Raw genomic sequence first — 22,236 nt, forward strand, 5'->3', positions numbered from 1 at the left:
TCTGGAGAGGTACTGCCAACCTCCCCTCCCCTCCCAACCATCTGGGGCTCAAGCAACACAGGAACTCAAAGCTACTTGGGGCATTTCAGAACTGAATTTTCCAGTCAACCATTTGAAGAAAATGCTGGGGGTTGGGGGTTGGGGGTTGGATCCCTCCCTTGCCAGTCAACTGATACAGAGAAAATACGTATCGCTGGCTGCTTTTGTCATGGCAACCTTCATAACAGGATATAAACATTCAGTCCTTGCACCAAAAAACCTTGCAAGCAGCTAGAAGCATCCCCAGTTTTATGATGCTGTCTTGCAGTCATTGATACGATGCAGTATTTTGTTGTCAACACATAATAATAATAATAATAATAATAATAACAGCAACAAAACAACAATTCTTATACAGTATAGCGGTTTCACAGTCTCTCCTGTGTTACCAACTGGAGTTTGCAACCGCCAATGCTTCAGATTCTGTCCATGAATCTAGGAATCAGGGAGGTCTCTTTGGATATGTGGCACATTCCAGACAGTGTTGTTTTTTGCAATTGTACTAAGGTAATTGTTCTGCTTGTTGTTGTTGGCCAGAATCCTCTATCACAGTGTATGTTATACACTTTGCTTCGTAGCAGAGGTGTTAAGAAACCCTGTCAGTGCATTGCAAAAACATGCAACAGGACACCAGCAAGAGTGTCCCGATGTGTATCAGCACTCCCTAGTTGGTGTCCTGATACACAATGAGACCAATGCACATCAGTCACTTGCCCAGCAGCCCTTAACTGGATATGGACATTATGAAATTGCCCAATTCTAATTCCCACTGATATAAGTCCACTCACAGAGACATAAGCCTCCAACAGGATATGGCCATTGTTATTTAAAGAGGGCCAGTTATGTTTTGTTTATGCTAATTCTGGGAGTTAGAGGAGACTCCTTGGCTCAAAGGGAAGGTAATGGATTAATCTCCTTTTTACAAATGGAGCAATAAATGACGTCAGGAAGCCAAACAGACAAGGCAAAGCCTTCCTTTGTCTCAAGCCTACTAGGTATACTTCAGGGGTAGTGAAAGTGTGGCCCATGATCTCTGTGAGGCCCGTGGACCATATTAGGCCCTCAACCCTCTTTTTTGGTAGCCTCCATACTTTAACTACATTACAATTAAAGGGGGACAATTGCACCTGACCCTCAAGGTTATTCAGTCAACATCCCCAGCATGAAATTAACATCTGTTTGCTTAGGGTTTGTACAGGGTTTTGAGCTGCCCAGAGCTGTCCACTTTCAGCCCAATGGAAAGACAGCTCAAAGCCCACTGGGTGAAGAATGGGGGTAGGTATTTAATCCAGGCCTTTTCCCACAGGACCTCAGGTCAATTGCTGTGACCACAGCTTTCCAAAATAGTTGTGAAATGGATCACTTTGCAAGGTGGTTTTGACTCTTACCCAGTTTGTTCCTTTGATTCCAGAAGTCAGAATCCTGACACAGCCCTAAACCTTTGTCCAGTGTAGAAAGAGAACTGGCATGTGAGCAGAGCTGGGGGGAATGACAATTTTGGGCTATAACACCCAGAATCCCTTAGCCAGCATGGATAGGGGCAGTTTGAGGTTCATTGCTTGGAAGGCAATCCAATCTGGTCCAGAAAGGTCAAATCAGAGAATCCAGGCAGACATGATGAAAGTGGCACTGGGCTTCAGAAGGCACAGTGATCCAGGGATACTCAACCCTTTGGTACTCCAGATGTTTTGGATTTAATTTCCCAGAACCCTTGACCATTGGCCACAGTGACTGAGGATGCTAGGAAATAAAGTCTAACACATTCAGTGGACAAAAGTCCCTCCCCAGGTCTAACACACGTATGCCAACAAACAAGGACAGTAAAAACAAAATGTAAGGTTGATTGCGGTCATATCCCATAAGTGGGATGTAGTGAGACACTTTTCTCTGAGGGAGCAGAAAAGTGGAGGGGAAAGGTTTCCACAAGTAATGAGAAAAATACCACCCAGTTAATGCATATTAATTAGAAAGTGTGATGTGAAGCTTCCAAACAGTCACATCACTTTAAAGTACAGCATTTCCCACTTGCAAAATAACTGTGCACACGTAAGTAACACTGACTAGGATGCAGAGTGTGGAAGCCATCTAGCTATAATGATCTGAACTATTGATAAAGGCGAATGAGATATGATTTCTCTGCAGAACTGGTAGAGAAACTGATCCTTTGAAATTTCTTTGAATACAATACGTTACTTTCAAAACCCAGACTGACTCAATTTGCTGTTCTCTAAGGGAGCCCTGAATGCCGCCGGGTTGGTCAGTCTGTGTGTATGCCGAAGCTAAGAGTGAGTTTTCACTCCCAGATGAAGATGCTCCGGAGGCGGGTCCTGCAGCCCACAAGGCAAATATGCCTAGAAAGGTCTCCTCTTACAGGTACAATGTTTAAGTGAGTTTGTGAAGTGCTGAGGTCGGGCTTTTGCAGGATTCAGACACATCCTTTTCTTTGGAGGCCTAGATTGTATTTCTGAATGCTCACTTTCAAAGCTAGAACTGTAGGGACTGCAGGAAAATTTCAGTTTGGGGCAGAATTCCTATTTGGGAGGCAGTGCCTTCATTTACCCCTATGTTGCTCCACTCCGGCCCACAAGCCACCTCATTTCTGAAAGGTATTTAAAAGCACCCCTTATCCCCAATTACAGTCCTTTAATCTCGAAACTGGGCTGAAACATAAGACAGTCCTTGGCTTTGGCCTCCATGTCTCCGCTAAGATAAACACAGGCGGCTTCTTTCTCTCCAGCCCACGAACAATTCCAGGCAGTCCAAAAGACTCCTCCCAGACACAGGAGGCAAGCGCAGACCAGTCGCCTTTAAAGGCAAAATTTTACAGGGCCCAGGGAAGAGTCAACTGCCCCTGAAATAGAATAAAGAGAATCAAGCTGACTCATCCTGGATTCTTTTTTTTTTTAACAAGTTAGGATTGTTTAATGCAATGGTTTACAGTCAAGAAGCAGGGCATGCCTGCCATTTTATTCTGGCTGGACAATCTTTTCAAGAGTGGTGGCCCACTTATGGAGGAAACATAAGGTGAAGCCCAACACACATGAACAAAAGAGATGGGGCCAACCCAGAAGCCTTGAGCAAGCCCATTGCAGGTTGCTTTGGTACTGAGCACTGGTTCATGTCAGAGGTGGACCCCCTTTAATCACAAGTTGGCTTCACTTATGGGGCAATGAATTGTGATCAAATTGCCCTCGAAGGTATTAGACAAAGGGAATGGCTTTCAGCTCCTGAGATCTCCACCTTTGGTTCCTGCAGCAGCAGCAGCAAGTGACCACAATAGTGTTACCTAAAATGCATGTTTGCACTTCACTGCAAAATCAAAGAACAGGTTCCTTATGTTATTTGTTGTAAAAAATTATAGTCTACTGCTTTTGTGTTTTGTTTTCCCCCCTTCTAATTGCACCATTGCTAGAGCTTGTTTCCTCCAGCACCCTTTTCCACGTCAGTATGTAATGTAAGCCACTCTGAGTATGGTCTTATTTGTTCTGAAAGTTTATGGCTTTGTTCAATGGCTGCTTCTGCTCTTTTGCCTCTCTCTGGCTTTGCTTTGCGAACGAAGATTCAGGAAGGACTCATCCCGCGCTTTGTACAAGTGCATTGGTGACTAAAAAGGCCAATCCGGGACAAACAGGTCCGGTTGCAGAAAGCACAGCGGAAAATCTCCTTGGGTGATGTTTCCAGGTTGCGGTTCTTTCTGTGTTGTCGTTTCTCTTCGAGACTCATTCGGCGTGAGCTTTCGAAAAAAGCTGTAGCATCGTGGATAGTGCATCTCCATGCCTCCCGATGCGAGGCCAGGGCAGACCATTGTTGGTGATCAATTTGGCCAAGCCTGAGATGTTGTTTCAGGGAGTCCTTGTATCTCTTCTTTGGGGCGGGAGATTGGATGTAACCTGTGAGCCTGTGCAATGGATTTTTCTGGTGGAGTGCAGTGCACAGAACTGGCCTCACCCTTTAAACCAGAGGTTCGACTGCTGAGGCCTTGACAAGCATGGACAATAGCAGCGAGGTCCTCGGGTCGTAGGTTTGATTAGAGTTTCCTTCTCTGAGATGGTTGACCTTACAGGGTTAGACGAACACCATCTGCCCGGGTTTGGGATTAGAGTTTTCCTTCTCCTAGGATGGTGACCATAAGGCTAGAGAGCCCATCCTGCCCTTTGGCGCTCTTGGTCAGACCCTTCGGTTGTGACCTGTCTGGCATGGGAGGCCCTGCCGGTGGCTATTATACCACCGCCAGCATAGCTCACATTAGGGTGCACAAGCCTCTCCCCCATGACAAGGGGGCATCAATGGAGAGGTCTTTTGCCTATATATTTTATATATATGTCTTCTTTTGTTGGCTGCCTTCTTGGGAGTTTTTACTGAAGAGTGGCATAGATAGTTTCTCTGAAATGATTTTTCAATACTGTGTGTGTCCAAATAGCTGCCTGAGAAACTGAGTAGAAGTTTACTTACAAGACAAAGCTGCTATCTTTAGCACTAAGGCTGTACATTTTTATTTATTTAAAAGCTGGACTGAGCATTGACTAGGTAAATTGAAGGCTAGAATAAAACTCGTCATCACACAACACATAATTAAAATTATGAAATTTGCTGACATAGCTAGTAACGATGGACACTATTTTAAATAGCTTTCAGAGAGGCCTGGGTAAACGTATAGAAGACAAAGCTGTCAAGGGCTATTAGCTACTGTATCTAAATGCGGTGGGGGAAATGTGGCTCCACAAATGGTTTGGGACTGCAGCTCTCATAGCTCTATACCCATGCTAAGGGATCATGGGAATTGCAGTACAACAACTCCGGGAGGGCCATATGTATCCCACTCCTGAGCTAAAGAGAAACTCCAGGTAGAGACTGTATACCTCAGATGACCAGATACAAACACGGGAGCGATTGCCTCCCCTACCTGTCCATGTGAACTTCCTAGCCACTTTGGAGAGAGCAGGACGCTAGAAGCAAGTCTTGGAAATGTTACTTTTTTGGACAACATGTCCCACAAGCCCTCAGCTCTTGAAGTTCTTGAAATGTAGACCAAGTCTATGTAACGCACAGCATATCCTAAACTTTCTTCAGGCAGAACACACTACAACTCTTCTTTTAATCTACCACCCAGTCTACCTTTTAGTCACTGTAGCCCACTGCCTACACTATTCCATGACTAGAGGAGGTGAAGCATCTGTCCATGTACCCAGATGTATTGAGGTATGCCTAGGTCCCCCAGAGGTCTCAGTAGATGATGCCATCAGTCTGCACCTAGTCATGGGGACACAGCCAAACACTTCTTCAGCCTGCCATGCTCTTAGCTGCTGCAGCTAAACAATGACTTTGGGGAGACGACTTCTGTTGTTGCAGAGGCTGAAAGAGAATACCAGGCTCTGCAGTCACCAAAAACAGGCCTAAGTTGGACTTAGCCCTGCATCTGTCACTAACAGGATGTTGGCCATAACAAGCCAGGCGTGGTTCCCATGCTGACTCCCTCACTAGCTTTGTTTTTCTCCCATGAACATGGACAGAATTGGGTCCATCGCCATTCTAGCTGTCAACAGGCCACAAGCAAGTCACATGAGCCATGCTGGCTTACAACTTGGATGGATCCCCTGCCCACACCACTACTTGCTTGTGATGGATACTTTGGCAAAACGTGGGTATCTTTCATCAAACCACACCATTCACTCCAGAGACTGAGAGGAGCTCCTTGTAAATAACGTTTTTTTTAATTGTTTCCTCACAAGTATATAATACAGTACGCTTTTACCAACAAAAAGTAAAAAAAAGTGCATTATGCATCCCCTACTGTGAAGGTACAGTACAACAGAGATATAAAGCTAGACATATGTACACATTGTGTATTTAAATTTTAAAAAAACAATGAGAAAACAATGATGTACCAGGAACATCAGTAATGCAGTGGACCACTGCCCATTGGAGTTCATTCTTTCACACACAGAAAAGGCCAGTGCAGAGGTCAAGAGGCTTCGCACATTGCTTCTATTTATGGGGGGGGGGGCACCTGTCTCTTGGGCCCCCACCCACCCATCACCTCCAGCCTCAAGAAGTTATGGGCACATACAGAGCAAAGGAGAGGGCATCTTCTTCCAACATGAGGGCTCCCAGATGTGTCAGACTACAACACCCGTCATCCCCAGCTAGCACAGGATGAGCGTGATATAAACCAACACACTCAGAAGGTGCCACATTGAGGAAGGTTTCTGGAGGGTGTTTGCCAACTCTTGTTTATCAATGTCTAGACGGTTCTTAAAAAGGGACGCCCACAGTCTTCAGAATTGAAAGACTCAGCATCCTAACATTGCAAACACACCTCAAGCCTGGGTGGGAAAGATGGCAAGAAAGAAGAACTCAAAATGGAACTTCATTTTTTAAAAAAATAAATAACATCCAGAAAGAGCATAGGCTGGAATTAAAGGTGCCCTTTGGGGCATTATAGGTTTGAAGTCGGGACATACCTTGGCACTGAATTTGGTCTCCAAATCCACCAGGTGGGGGAAGACAAAGATGTTCTGGCTGAGTATGGCTTGATCACTGCATAGTTTAAAGGCGTGGAAAAAGAGCCTGGACAAGAGCTTTCAAAAACAGCAACAACCCTCAAAACATTGTTGAAACCTTTGCAAATAGCCAAAGGGACCCTGGTGAGCTACTCCCCAAGGAAAGGATAAACAAGCACACACATGCACACCAGAAATATTGTAGACAACTGTACTGGCATCACACACCTAGGGTACTAAAACAAAGGAAGAGCTTCACATAAATACACAGTATTTGTAAACTATTTGCAAGGCACTCAATTATTATTATCAAAAAGGAAAAGGAAAAAAATACCATCAATGTATAGAGGAAAATAAACCAGCTCTCATTTTATGCCTCAATCCAGGCATACTAGCAAAGGTTTGCTACTTATGGATTGGGGGAAAACCCCTCTGCAGTGGCATGCTAAAGATTATGATAGATTTCCCACTGGCTTGAAAACATTGTCTTCTTCCTTGAAAGGATCATGTAGGCCTGAGATAGGGTTGAACCTTCAGTTGAACAGAGATCAAAAATACAGCAGTCTTCCAAAACAAGAAAGAAAAGAGGAAAGAATTTGGCCCATCCAATTCTTCAATATTAAATCCCTGCAAACGGCCATGAGGCGACAGAGAGCAGCAGGAGCAGTCCCTCATTAGACACATCTGCCTGAACCTCAGGATTCAGTTTACTTGTTCCATCCTTACCCTTCAAACATGCCTGACCTTCAAAGAAGAGCCTTTTAAAACATTTTCTTTCTTGCTTTAGCAAGCTGGATAACAGAAGGAGGAGAAAACACAACTCTAGGCAGGCCTCCTGAATTGTTGATTTTAATGTGTATTTTGCCAAGATTTCCCGAGGCCCAGACTTGGCAGAGTTTGATTTCCTGGTGAACAAATACGGCTATGAGTTTGGGAGTCCCCCACCCTCCAGGAAGCATGACGTTGAAATTATGGCTTCCCAGTGCACACTGTCAGGACAGAGAAGCATCTCTAAAATATAGCACATACAAAAGAAAGAAGGGAGCTGGATGATCAAAGAGTATGTCAAGCAGGGTGGATTGTAAGAGGAATGGCTGCTCCATCAGCTGACTGAGCTGGGAATATTGATGGCAAGTTAACAGCATGTTCACCCCAGTTACAGGCATGTGCAGGCTGAGAAAAAGAGGACCTCCCTTTGCTACTAGCTGCCATGCTGCACTCTGAGCATGGCCAAAAGAAAAAATGGCAAATTCCATAGGTGCACCTATCAAGTATGGTCCTGAAATATACAAGCAGGCACACTGATGTTCTCAAGCAAGGGGCAAACAAAACATAACACTAAAGACTGGAGTGCTCCCCACTGAAGGTGTCTGGGATCTTGCAAGGATTAGCTACAGTACATAGTCGACATGAAGTCGAGGCACACCACCTGTTCTCCAATTTAAAAAAGCCTGAGGGAAGGGAGGGGGTCGCCCCAGGAAGATTTCAGTTCTTGTACCATAAAGCAGCCTCTGGCACCTTCTAAATGTATAGTACTTGCTGGGGACAATGAGGATTATAGTTCTACACATCCAGGGATGGCAGATTGGGAAGACTGCTGTAAAGAGACATCCCACCCACCCTGGCATGTGCAACATACAACTGAGAAAGGTTACTCAACCCAATTTAGAATTTCTTGGCAAGGAATGCAAAATAATCCTATTTCTCACAATATGGGCATCTTTTTGGAGGTCAAGCATCCACCCAAATGGTGGACTCTGAGGATTTTGTCAACATAAGAATAGTCTCTAAGAGGTGGCAGCATGTGTTTGGACTGCAGTTCTCATGCTCTTTCACCTCTGGCTGGGCCTGATGGGAAGTACAGTCCTACTACAGCCTAAGAACCACAAGTTTCCCACTCCAGTTCTACCACCCCACTCTCTCCCACAAGCAGAACTGCTTTCTGAGATGCTTCCAAGCGACTAAGAGACATTTGTAACAGGCAATGGAAGAAGGGACACTGGCCTTCAGCCACTGGATTTGGCAACACTGCTGATGCAACCGCTGCTGACTTCAAAAGGGAGAGGAGGGCCATTGGCTTGCTGGAGTATTTGTCATTGCCACAGGCACCCCAGCAGTGGTGTTGGGACTCCCATCCTGACCCCTCAGTGGCTACCCAAGACAGCCTCAACCATGGCTCTCCTTTACTTACTGGTAGGAAGCCTTATGGTTAGATCTTCTCCTCCACTGGGGTTGGGGCCCTCTGGCAATACGTCAGACTAGCAACTCTCTTGTCTGTCCTGTAACCCTGAGTGCTTCTGCAAGGTGTGGGATCCAAGCACGGGTTCTATCAGAAGGACAGGCAACAGACTTGGATTGAAAAACTGGAATCTTTCAAGTAACTTCTGACATATTTCTCAAGAAATTTCTCTCCAGGAAAAAAAGAGTAAAAAAGCACAAGCCTTGCTCCTTGCTCTTCCCCTGCTGTGCTCTCCCATGGCACCTAAACAATCAAAAGAGAGAAAAGGAAGGGCCCAACCCATGTGGATGAGGCTACACAGAGCTTCACTTCTCCAACAGCTTTGGAGTTTGGCAGAGACCACAAGCTGTTCCTGAGGCAATCCAGAACTTGCTTCTTTCCACTGTGAGTTGGAAAGTACACAGACTATTTTTAAAAAACACAAATCTTAAAACTTAAAAAAAAAAAACAATGCATCAACTTCCCCCAATGTCAAATGCTTGTAAACAGTTTTTAAAAAATCCTTTAAAAACCACAGTCACCCCCTTATTCAGTGTGTGGTCAGCAAACTGTGACATCCATGCTTTATGTAAATTTTTAAGGATCACAAAACGTCAACCAGTTCCACATTTTTTTAGTAACAGCTCACCCCCAGTCATTAATTGACAGAAGTAGTACAAACTGGATTGGCAAAATCTCCTAACAAATAACAACTCCCTCTCTCCAAGACCCTGAGGCAAAGGGCTATAAGACAACTCAGAGTAACCCATCCCTTATTCAGCCAGATGAGTAAAGCCTCTGTAAAGCCAGCCCAGAAAAAAAAAGACATCTCTCAGTGCCAGCAATTGGACAAGCTATTTTGGAGGCTACAATTCCAGGAATCCTCCAGCTGCCATGGCTGGACAATTTTGGGAGTTGTAGTTCAAAAACTTCTCCAAGCTCTGCTGGATGTACAGAAGTGAACTCTTGGTCACTGAGATCTTTACAGACAGTATTACCAAGCATGATTGAACAACTGCCTTTTCTAAAGCATGAATTTTAGGACTAGATTTTTTAAAATTCCAAACCATGTCTGCACATTTATATGTAAATGTATGAAGAACAGAGGTAGCATTTTTACATTGCCCTCTTCAGCTCTTTGCATAAGGGCATCTTGGAACTAAGAATTGTGCTCAGCTTGCATTGTAAAGAAAAACAAGGAGGATTTTTTGGCATAGCGGGAGAGAGGTTGCCACTGTCCTGCCTTAGAGGAGTCAAGGGGCCCTGTCACATAAGCAATCGCCTTCCATCCTGGAAGCCTTTATTCTTGGGCTCTTTGCTCTTTCGGCTCCACTGTTTGCAGCACCTCGTGGAAAGAAAGGAGAGAAATGTCTGCCTCTCACTTGTTTTCAGATGCTAAAATTGCATTTCGGACAGACAAAAATAAAAATAACACTTTTGTTAAAATAACTGTGCCCAGAGGTCAGCTCTTCCCAGGCCAGGGCGTGCTCTTTAATTTCCCCAGGGTAGATTTCAGCCAGGGCTTGGGGCCCTCTTCTGTGTTCTTCGAAGAGAGGCAGAAGTTGTAGCCCCCTGACACCTCGCTCGATTTGGTCTCTCTCAAGTCAGTCAAGGCAGATGGCTCCCCATCGCTTGTCAGGTCCTCAGAGGAGAGGTTGAGGCTTCCCAATTTGGCGAGAGAATTCGAGCGTTTCAAAGGTGAGGAGACGGTCAAGCCGGCGAGCCGCAGCCTGGTTTCGATCTCCTGGGTCCGTTGCTTCACCAGGCCGGGCTTGCCCCGGACACTGTGGATGCTGTCACTGCTGGAACTTCGTGTCAGATTGGAGCTCCTTGAAGATGAGGGTGTGTAGGAGATGGTCTTCAGGAAGTCTTTGGTGAAACTGCTCATGTGCTCCATCTTGCCCAGGACAGGGGTGGAGGTTTTCTGGGACGTTCCAACAACCAGAGGAGTCTTGTGTAGCTTTTCAGGGTCATTCTCAGCATCTTGAGGAACGGAGGGTAATGGTTCAAGAAGAGGCAACTCGCCAGGGTGGGCCACCAGTTCTTGGGGCTCTTCTGGAATGGTCATGTCCGTTGGGGCACCGGGATCCTCCTTGGCCTGGCCCCCAGTTTCTGACGGCAGGCTCTTGAGGCGTTCTAGCTCCTTTGTGTGCTTCCGAACCAAGCCAGCCTTCTGGAGCTGAAGGAGGGACTCTTGATGCTGCATCAAGTAACTGTTGGTAGTCGGCTTCTCTAGATCTTTACTGAAGAGCAAATACTTTAGGTCCTTTGTCTGCCGAGCATCTTTCCTTAGTAAGGAGCCCTCATGAGGGATGGGGCTTCTTTCGCAGAGAGGATGCCTAGCGCCAAGCAAGGTACCAACTGGGGTTTTGGATACCTCTCTGGGTTTTTCAGAAGCATCACAGGGCCAGCCAGATAGAGGTTTATTGGCCTCCACATCCTGCACATCGCCTCCCGCCAACACCAAAGGCAAACTGTTGGATTTTGCTCCACGGATCTCCTTCAGAGGATACTCACAGAATGCCTGCTCCAAAGAGGGAGGTGTCCCATGTGAGAGGAAGGGGGGCTGCGTGCAGACAGTAGGGCTGTGGCACGCAGGAACGGAACATAGGTTCTCACATGGCTCTCCAAAGACTTCGGTGGAAGGGCCAGCAGAAGAATACATGCAGTCAGCACAGGACTTGTAGGAAGGCTTCACTTTGCTGAGGATCCCGAAGACGGCGTCATGCTGAAAAGGGACACAACAAAGGATTGAGAAGCCAAGCATAAAACAGAAGCAAAGCTTAGGGTTATCAATGGCTGCTAGCAGGTGAGCCAGCCAAACCAAGGGATCTTAGCCAGCCTGAGCTTCAGGAGATCAATCAATGGGGCGGAAGGAAACTTTTTAAAATGTTGAATCACCTCAGAAGAGGAAATCTCCCTTCCTCCCCACACCAGCCTCCCTCACACCAGAAAGACAGAACTTGCCAGCAGCACTGGGGAAAAATTGTATTAAAGACTTTAAAAAAAATTATACCCAGTCATTCACATTATTCAGACACATTAACTATTTAGAGCTTCCATATTTAGAGGCAGTCTGTCTGTTCATTACCAGACATTAAGGCTGCACTTTCCCCACCTCTGGTGTAAATCCTCACTTTTAAAAGAGGTCTGGAAGCAGGGAACAGTGATAAAAACTCTTTTCTTTTAAAAAAGAGCACACTCCTACCCTATAATTTGTAAGGGGGTTGTTCATTTGTAAGTTTGGTTTAATGCATCCAGTCCTGTTCAGCCAAGGTGGAAAAACATGAAGATAGCACCACCTATGGGGGACCCACCACTTCTCAGGTTTGCCTTCTCTGTAAAAACCAAAGTACAGTACCATCAATGTCCTAAAAGTACTTAAAGTGCTACAAGTCCTCCATAAACTGAGTGACACCTGCTCCTTTCCCAACAGGGCATGTTTTGAGGGGCCTCTCAGAGGTGTAGTTTTTCAAAGCAGTTGGCTCTTGGTGGTGGAGAAAACCAGACTCAAAGCATCCAGCTTCCTGTGTCCGGATTTCCTGCTTCCCACCAGACAAAGCCCCAGAAAGCTGTGACCACAGAAAGAGCAGCTTTGTCCACTTTAGGGGAATGCGCCTCAGCTATTGGTCCTCTGTCACACCTGGTTTCAGGGCTTGGGAAAGCAAAACAGTGCCCAGCCATGGGCTTCTCCCCCAAATGCCCACTGAGAGAGGCCTTTAACTACTCCATGGCCACAGCCACACCAACAGCTCTTCCAGTTTTGTTCATCATTTTTGTGATCTTGTTCCTGTCATGCTCTCATCAACAGCAGATTCAAACAGCCTTCCCTTCCTCTTAAGAGATGCAGGACTTTCCCCAATGTCTGCACTCCGGGAAATTAGTGGAACCAGGCTGCCTGCAAAGGCTAAGGCAGAAGAGCTATAAAGCCTGCCTGTGGGATTTGCTGGACTCATTCAGCTGAACTGGTTTAACTCAATCCCTGACCCAATGAAATAGGGAGCCACTGTGTAATTCTGGAGTGTCAAAGACCATAAAACAGCAAGGATGGGATCAGCATGCAGCCTCAGAGGCCCGCTATGTCCACCTGCTGCAGACAATCCCTGCTGAAATAAACTCGGCATATGCTCTGAAGTCTAAGACTCTGCTCAGGCAGACAACATGTAACACACACTTGTGTGCGCATGTGTGTGCGCGCACACACACACACAGGTACTCAGTTTAGCTCCACACCTCTGTCTCACACACCTCAAAGTCCTCAGGGCAGCTCCTCTTGCTATTGTTGTTGTTCAGGTTCTCACAGTTCAACCGGCTCTCCTCCTCCTGCACAGAAGAGCGCCGTTTCCACCTCTCCATGGGCTTCTCCTCACTGGTGCCACCTTCCTCTCGCAATGCCAGCCCAGGCCTAGCACCATCCTTCAGAAACCCGATCTCAGATTTCCGTTTGGGATTCTTCTCCTCACCAAGGTCAGTGCTTTCAGCTTTCTCCTTGCTCTTCAGATTTTCCACTTCAGACTTGTCGGAGAACTCCAAGAACGGCAAGTCTGCTGCCAAAGATGACTCGGCCTCCTCCAGAAGCACATCTCTCTCCAGGTCCTCCACCCGGAAAAACGATTCCCTGTTGCCAGGCAAAGAGTCCGACAGGCGCCTGAAGCAGTACTGGAAGTCCACAGTCTCCTGGCTGGCTGGCGGCTCCACACAGGTAGGGTCCAGCTCAACATCAAAACTGTCCAGTAGAAAATCATCTGGCCCATCAGAGCCATCCAAATGCTGGGGTAGGTTGTCCTCTGACTGTTGCTTCCACAGTTTGTTATGACGCTGTTTGCTAAGCAGCAATGAGACAGAGAGAGAGAGAAAGAACACATTATTGCAGCTCTCAAGCTCTTGAGGGTGACTTCCAAGTCCTGATCCAAATGCTTAGAGAATAGACACCCACTAAGGTCATTAGAACAAGGGCTAAGAGCATTCAATAATTCCCCAAGGACATTAAATAGAACAGAAGTGGGTCCTCTTGGTGGCTGCTTCCAGGATCTCAGGCTCTCCTCCCTGTTTCTTGGTTGCCTCAAAGACAACCTTTGGCAACTAACTTTGCTTGCTATGCAAGAGTTTATTTGTTTACTGGTATATGCTTACATTTTTATGCTTTTAGTCATTTTCATATATTAGCTGTATTTGTACTAGTTTACAGTATGCACCCTTGAATCCTGTTTGGGGAAGTGAGGCCAAATAGAGATTGATTGAATAAATAGATAAATAGACAGAAATCAACTAAGTGAATAAAGCAAGAAAACAACAAATAGTAGCATAACATATAGGCAAGTAACTTTCCCAAGATTTACAATACTGTAAAAACATCACATGTGCAGGAAAATATCAGTTTCTTAACAAGGAAATGTGCTGAGCTGACTGTTTTGCTCAACACTGATTCAGAAGGAAGCCTCCCCAGTAACCAAACACACTCAGGGTGCGGGTAGCCATCAGACACCACAATTGTCGCCAGTTGTGCCTGAAATAACAGGCCCGAGTTGTCTGGCTGATGAGGGCTTGGCATAGAGATGGCAGAAGGCCCTGAGAGGCGGGTCAGAAGAGCAGAAGCCCAGGACTAGCTTAAACCAGATCCCCCCTTGCTTGTCAGCCCCAAACCTTGAACTGAGCTTGGAAACTGAGCAATAGCTGGTAAGCTTTTCCTGTATTTTCAAGGGATGTTGTACCAAAGGTCTGTGCCAGTGACCCTTTCTGAATGTGGCCCATCCTGCTTGAGGCACAACCCAATCCAAGGGAGATGGCATAGGGCAGTGCGAGGCTGGCCCTTCCTCATCTCTCCATCTAGCTTTGCCCTCACCACACAAGCACTACCATACCTGGCATCCAAAATGCCTTGGTATTCCAGGAGCTGCCTCATGAAGCCAGCATTCGGCCGTGCAATGCTGCGCTTCTGCTTCACGTAATTGTAGGCCTTCTCCAAGGACCAGCCAAATTCCTTCATGGCGTAGGCAATGACTGTTGACGCAGAGCGGCTTACTCCCATTTTACAGTGAACCAGGCACTTGGAGCGATTTCTCCTGGTGGGCCAAGAAAGATAAGGAAGAGGTGAGCAGAAGGAGACACCATGCTTTTTTCTACAGTGCTACAAATGAGCGCAGACCTGGGACACTTTTCAAAAAGGCACTTGGGAACTAGGATTCCTAGCCAACTTTGATGTCTTGGGAAAAAGGAAAGCTACTTCCCCTGCCTAGGAGCACCACACAGAACAGAAGCAGCTCCATTGAGTAATCAATGCTGGGTTCCATCTCTTCTTATCCACCTACCAATTCATCTATTTTGCATTTGCAGGCAGAGCAGGGAGCAGACCTGTCATTGCCCAACCAGTTCCCCATCCGCAAAAAGGGACATTAAGGAGTTAGTGGACAGAGCAATGGGCAGCCCTCTCTGGCACCAAGAGTTAATGTGCCACAGTAAATGAAGGACTGACCTTGAACGGATCTCAGCCCTCCCATCAGCAATATGGGGACGATGTTGGCCTACCTCAAAAGACTGCTGTGAGGATTATTGAGATAATCTAATAAAGCAGCTGGAACACTCTAAAGTACCAAAGGCACTATAAATAATAATAGCAGTCCAAATTATGAATAATCAACCCTCCATATTCAGCAGCAGGATTTCTCTCACTTCCAGAGAAAGGGAAGTGGTAACAGCCAGAGGGTGACTGTTGTTCTCCTGCCATTCTTGAAACCTTCCCAGGTATATCTGACTGTCCCACTGCTGGCAGCAGAGGACTGGGCTACGTGGACCATGGGAAGGCTTCCTCTCTGCCTACAACGGGGAACGATTCCTCATCATGGCTGCAAATAACACTCAAACATGGCTTTTTGGTACTGGCTTACTTGGCTTTGTTTATAAAATGGTAGGCCTCATTCCAGTGGGCAAGGAGGTCCGTTGTCTCTTCATCGTAAACTCTGATGTTGTGGTAGGCAAACATGCCAGGGAAAAAATTATCAATCTCCCTGGTGACGTTCAAGATGTAGTCAACACTGCAAGGACAAAAACAGATATATGATGCACAGTTTCAAGTCTGGTATGGCATGGAGGAAAGAAAAAGCAGCAAAGTGCAGCCAAAGGGGTTCATGCAGCCTCCCTGGGCCATTTTGTGGGCTCCCTAGAGTCAAACATTGTTTGCCACCAAATGCCCTCTAGGGACATTTTCGCCACATTTTAGATCTGCCTGGGTAATTTTAGGCCCAGGAGAGGTCTTTTTTTATTAAAATGAGAAGTGACTTCTAGGTCAAAAAAGACCTTTCCTGACTCAACAATTGCCCACTCAAAGGTGTTTATTCTGTGCTGAAAAACAACAGAAATTCCGCACTAAGATGACCTCAGTTCTGTAACTTGCTGAGGTAAACATTTGCCCTTATTTTGCACCATTTGCTCCTCCATTTTTACACACTTGCACTATTTATACAGGTTTTGCTAATTATGAGATGGAACAAAGATGTACACACTGTTGCCCAGAAAGCCAAAATCTTCACCACAACACATTCCACATTTATGTTTTGATCCACACCACCAGGCTGCCAGATCCAATATGGAACAAGGCTCCAAGGGCTTTACATAATGGTGCAGGACAAGGAACTTCAGTGGGTGCCATTTCTCTCACCATTGGCATGCTTAAAGTGACACTGTACCTGCTGAAATCCCTCCTCCCTCATGAAACATCAACCTGACATTCCTGCCCTCCTCCTTGATGTAGACCTTGTCCAGATTCCTTTCTTGCTCCCTGTTTTAACTTGGCTGTGATTGGAACCTGGAAATGATTTGATCAGAATCAACTGTCAGTCAAAGAAGGATGCTAAATCATAGAGTCAGCCCTACAGGGATGATTCCCTTGGCCAAGCCCTGGTATTCGCACCCAGGCCTGCTAACTGGCAGCCAAAAATCAAGGATGGAAAAACAGGCTACATTCCTAAACACCAGCATCAAATGTTGCAGACCCAGCACAAAAATTGTAGCTGCTGGCTTGATTCAGAGCTGACACATTCTTCCCAAGTGCCAAGATGGTGGGGATTTCCCCAAACTCTTTATTTTCAGAAAACTTTACCAATTACTTGCTGTCAACTTGGCCAGTTACTTCAGCTGGTGGAAGACATAGTACTCACCCAGAGCCCCGGAGCTCCTCCAGGTTGGAGGCATTCCACTCAGAACCCTGCAAGAATCACATTTGAGTCACAATCCACAGCAAGAGGAGCATGCAAGAGATGCTTAATGCAAAGGCTTTCTGAAGCTGAGCCTGTGACCATAGCCACTTACCAGATACAGATGGTTGAAAATCAGGGAAGGTTTGTCCATCTGGCCCAGGATAAGCAACATCTCATTGTCAATGAATTCTTTGAACTCTTTCAAGTTGCAGCTCATGTGCTTCTCCAGTTCATTTCGGATCTGCAAAGAAAGAGTTGCAAAGTAAGGATGGAGGGAGAACTGCATCTGAACAAGAACTGGATTCAAAGACCTATGCTAGACCAGTGGAGAAGGATCACTGCTTGGTGGCTCTGCCTTTGTGACAGGTGGACACCCAAGGAAGGGAATTTTGAGGAGCTGAAACAGCGAGCCAGGGGAGTAGAGGGCTTAGTCTCAGACCAGGACTCATAGAATCAGAAGGAACCCCAAGGGCTACCTGGTCCAACCCCCTGCCATGCAGGAATATGCAGTGAAAGCACTCCGGACAGATGTCCATCCAACCACTCAAAACCTCCAAAGGCATCAGCTTTTCTAGGCAGTCTGGATTCCACTGTCAAACAGCTCTTACTGTGAAGACTGCCTTTTTAATGTTGAGGTGGAATCTCTTTTTCTCAGGAGGTCAAGGGTCACATTTCTACTCAGCTACGAATCCCTTCATCTGATCATGGTCAGTCACTCACTCTCTCTCTCAGTAGTAGTAGTAGTAATAATAAGATCCATGTAAAAACTAAGCACCCTACACACATCCAAATGAAGAGGACTGGAATATGGCAGCACAGCTGTTGACCTCTGAAAAATCAGCCCTCAGGAGTAAGGGTCCAGTCTTAACACAACTTTGTCTCTGTGGAAGATACATCAGTCAGACCAACAGCCCTGTGTTAGATAGTCTAACCAGCTGTATGTGTTTCCATCTTGCTAAGCAGGCAGGAAGGGAAGAGATGGTCCCAACACAGCCAAAAGAGGTCCTGCTTACTTCTTTTGAGGTGATGTTCTCCAGATCTTTGCTCATCATAATACTCCGGAGTTTGGCCTTGATCAGCCGTTCAGCCAGCTCCCTCTCGGTTGGCCTGAACAAAAAAGGGGAAAGATAGAAGTTTGCTTACATTCATTCCCAATTAAAAGAACAACAGCTGAGGAGATAAAACCAAGACCAGAAATGGTAATGAACTGAGACATGGATTTCTTCTTAAGCTCACTGGTGGACTAGTAGGATATCAGTGTAACTAAAAAATAATAAGGAAAAGGCTAGCCCAAACCTGCACAACCCTGCTCAAAAATCTCAATGTCTTCAATGTTTCCTTCTGGAAAACAGAACTCGGACCTAAAAGGCAATGTTTTCTAAAAAAAAAAAAAAATCAGTCAAGTGGGTTGGGGCATCTTTGAAAGGCTAAATGGGAATGTTCTCCCCTTGTCCTGCCCAAGTCCTACTTCCTTGTTTGTGTCAACATTTCCAGAATGTTCAATGAGGAGTCACATGTAGATTTCTGCCACAGCCCATGCATAACTGCAGAACTCAAACCCCGCTCTCTTTCTGAGACGTCTATGGTCTGAAAATCGGACATCGGACCAGAAACCTGGCAAACCCACTTGTCCACATATAAAGCTGGCGAGTCGGGCCGCGTGGATTCCAGATCCTGCATGGCATTCCACTCATTGATGCAGCTCTGCTCCGAGGCGATGCAGCTCTCGTAGTACGTGGCCCAGACAAGGGCCATCCCACCAGGGAAGTAATTGTACCGCCGAGCCACCTCACAAGCCTTGTGGAGGATCTGCAGGGCAGACCTGCAAGAGGGGGAAGACCCACAGAGCACAAACGTTAGCCCAAAAGCAGGGAGAGGGAATGGGCCTGCTAAAGAATCTGCACATGAATGCCAGCCAGGAGAATGCCATGTAATGTGACCCCCGACACCGCTAGGTCCTGCCTTGGTGTGCACTGATGTGTGTAATGCAACACACACCAGGCCTCACCCTATTCAGGAGTTGCCCAGTCTTTTATATTTTCATTGTCAGTTCATTCACCAAATGACATTTCATTCACCAAACAAAAAGGTTCTTGGCCATGTTTTATTTACACTTGCCACCTGGAAACCAGCAGCATTCTAAGGTTGCCTAATTTTTAACTATGGATAAGTCCAAGGACAAAGAAAAGGATAGCCTTTCAAGGGGAAGACTGCCAGCATAAAGGCCAAATTGAACGACTGGGCTGCAAAATGGAAAACCAACCACGAACTGAAAGAAAAATGCAATTAAAAAGCCACCCACCCACCGACGAAGCCCCGCCAATGATTGCTTTCACACTTTTACATTTCAAGCTGTGAGCATGCTTCTGTTCTAAAAGGAGTGAGTGTTAAGCAACAGCACAGTCTAGTGGCCAGAGGGCTGCTACCTGCACTAGCCCTTAAGGTTACAAGAGCAGCCGATGCTCCCCCAAGGCCTCCTTATAGCCTGCCTTTTTGTGATGAAAGCAAGTGCAGTGGTATCTGTGTTGGGCTGGATTGGAAGTGTTAGGAGAAGTACACAAATGAGGAAAAAGACCCTGAGACCTCGAGAGGAAGTCCCTGACCAGAGAGCAAGGGCTGAGTTTGAAGGTGTCCCCATTCCAGCCAGTCTCAGGCAAAACATCTTGACCAGAGGTAGCCAGTGTGGGATAGCAGCTCCAGCTACTCTCAAAATTGCTGTCAAGTCATTATGGCTCCTCCTCACAGAAACATAGAGAGCTATCCTTAAACTCAGCCTGGCTCCATCCAATCCTGTAGTGTCAACTCTAACTGGCAACCGTTGCTCCCCAGATTTTCAGGCAGGACCTTTTCCTATCCCTACCTGGGATTCCCTCCGAGTGCTCTCCTACCCAAGGACAAACCAGGCCTGACTTTGCTTAGCTCCTGAAATCAGAAAGCTGGTGTAATATCACCTCTGGCAATTATGCAGTTAGTGTGAACCAAGCCGGGAAGCACTAGGAATCTCACAAACACTGCACAGAAGGAAAAAAGAGAAGCTCCTGAACACTCAGTGGCATGGAGAAGGTCAAATTTAGATCCTTGGCATCTCAAGGTGGGCTGGGAAATACTCTTATTGGCATGAAATCCTCGAGAAACACTGCTAGTCAAAACAGACAGATCTGGGCTATAGAGATTTGGTACAAACCTGTTGCTTATGTTCCTAATAAGCCTTGGTAGACCCTGGGATATGCATTATGAGAAGCAACAGTGGCCCTCCAGATTTGTGGATGGACTCCATTTCTTGATGTTCTACACATATGGCTTTTGCAGTATATATCAGGGGCAAAAATCTTCCTGTCAGCTTCTGTTTTTCACATGATTAACCTTCCTAAATCATATTCCATTTGGACTCCATGCTCTGGTTCAGCATGACACCAGAGACTGTGATGACTCCCACAAGAAAGAAATTCAGTTTCCAAGCCAGATTCTAGAAGCCTGAAGTGCCAGGGTGGATTTGCAGCCTGGCAACCCCTATGACAAGGAGAGAATGTTCCTATTTCTTCATTTCAATCATCTTGTTTCTCCTGATGCTTTATTTAAGGAGCACAGAGCAGTTCTGAGCCAAGCCAGGTAATAATTCATCTTCCTGGCCACCTAGAACCACCCCCCTTCTAGCAATGGTGGCTATTCAGTAAGTAAGGCATTCCATTTGAGGGAAGGAAAACTGCATGCTAACTGTGACCACTCTGAGGACAGAAAAGGAGCAAATGAGAAGAGCGTCAGCTACTAGAGACAAAAGAACAATCACTCACCACATTGCTTGTACTGAAACGGGCTTGAAGATATGCATCTTCCCAGCAGTGCTGACGCTAAATCCACTAGCAAAGACAGAAAAGGAAATCTGCTATATGGTTGGGCTAAGTTTTCCAAGGTACTTCTACAGAGCATTGCTTCAATGTACAAACTGATTCACAGCCAAAGCACTGAGAGTGTTTAATAATAAAATGACATCAAAAATGCAACAGAGTTGTATTTCCATTAATAAGTGGAAGGAGCAAAAATGATGGACTCCACTGAGGAAGCCACAGCTGCTGCCCTGACATGGCAAGACCTGAGCTGGGCTGTTTGTGACCAGGGTTCTTGGAGGCCTTCCATTCAGAGTGTCACCATAAGGCAAAGCTAACCTGACAGCACAGGACAACAACAAAACAGTAGCAAATACACACACAAACACACACACTTAAAAATTCAGGAAGCAGCTCTTCTGAGCAGACTAGCTCCCACCAACATGCCTGTCCTTCTGTTAGCTCTCAAAATGTTTCTGGTTCTTACCCGTCGCCATCTAGATGGATCTTTGTGTCGCTCCACAGACGCAGAACCATCCCTATGGTACAGCTTTTGCTACCAAGAAAGAGAAATGACAATATCTGCTATTGTAGCCTTCAAAAGATCTCAAGAGGCTGGTTGATAAAAGATTTCTTTCATTGTTATGCTACCTCTTTCCAAGGTTATCAGATAGCCTCTATGACCACCAGATCCCATCCTTTGGTGATTCCCAACAGCACAGTGCAATGAAGAATGACTGCCCCAGCAGCACCTCAGAGGACCAGGTGGCTGACCAGGGACTAAAACCAAACTTCTTCTGCCCACTCAACATAATTTCAACAGCTTTTATATATTATATATAATGTTTAACTCCCCTTAGCTAGTATTCCATAATGAAGCATTTTACCTCAGGGGCACAAAGGGGAAAAAGAAACATACACAGCAGATGGGAAACAGCTTTTTAAGACTACAAGTTTCCATAATTCTCTAGCCAGCATAGCCTTGCTGGCTGGGGATTTTGGGACCTGTAGTCAAAAAGACAATTCCCCCAACTGTGCACAACATACAGATGAGCAGCGTTTGCTGCATCTGCTTTGCAAGATCTTTGGTCTTTCAAGAATATGGCAAGCTGATGGCACCTGGTTTAAAACCCTTTCCATGTCTACAGCACTTGCTTACCTCTCCTTACTACAGAAGTCCACGCCCAGAAGAATGTTCTCCTCTGTATCCTGGCGGCCGCTGCTATAAACCACCACCATGTACCGGACGCGGTCTGTCCAAGCACTTTCTAAACGCACAGCCTAAAAAATAGCAAGTCAGTTCTCAGCGTACACTCCCTTTACAGCCTTTGGGGTTTGATGGCCCACGTTCTGCTCTGGTCTGATTCTAAGATATTTTTGGGGGTGGGGGTACAGTGTGGGCTGCATACCTCCACGGTCCCCTCTGAGGCTAAAGCAGCCCCCTAGCCTCCCAGAGTTGCCCA

General features: G+C 46.1%; 1 protein-coding gene across 1 annotated transcript in view; it reads right to left on the reverse strand.

Moving 5' to 3' along the window:
- Positions 1 to 5,735: 5,735 nt before the first annotated feature.
- Positions 5,736 to 22,236, reverse strand: part of SSH1 (slingshot protein phosphatase 1) — a 34,997-nt gene continuing 18,496 nt past the window's right edge. The window contains exons 5-15 of the mRNA XM_089489727.1: positions 21,933 to 22,054; positions 21,261 to 21,329; positions 20,741 to 20,806; positions 18,577 to 18,771; positions 17,963 to 18,056; positions 17,062 to 17,190; positions 16,911 to 16,957; positions 15,642 to 15,788; positions 14,619 to 14,819; positions 13,006 to 13,582; positions 5,736 to 11,485 (exon numbers count right to left, since the gene is read on the reverse strand). Coding sequence (XP_089345853.1) covers positions 10,220 to 11,485; positions 13,006 to 13,582; positions 14,619 to 14,819; positions 15,642 to 15,788; positions 16,911 to 16,957; positions 17,062 to 17,190; positions 17,963 to 18,056; positions 18,577 to 18,771; positions 20,741 to 20,806; positions 21,261 to 21,329; positions 21,933 to 22,054 — 2,913 coding nt within the window. The 3' untranslated portion in view covers positions 5,736 to 10,219. The remainder of the gene's footprint in view (positions 11,486 to 13,005; positions 13,583 to 14,618; positions 14,820 to 15,641; positions 15,789 to 16,910; positions 16,958 to 17,061; positions 17,191 to 17,962; positions 18,057 to 18,576; positions 18,772 to 20,740; positions 20,807 to 21,260; positions 21,330 to 21,932; positions 22,055 to 22,236) is intronic.

Source organism: Sceloporus occidentalis, unplaced genomic scaffold, assembly GCF_023333645.1.
Source record: "Sceloporus occidentalis isolate IW3139 unplaced genomic scaffold, rSceOcc1.0.p SCAF_41, whole genome shotgun sequence".
Classification (NCBI taxonomy): domain Eukaryota; kingdom Metazoa; phylum Chordata; class Lepidosauria; order Squamata; family Phrynosomatidae; genus Sceloporus; species Sceloporus occidentalis.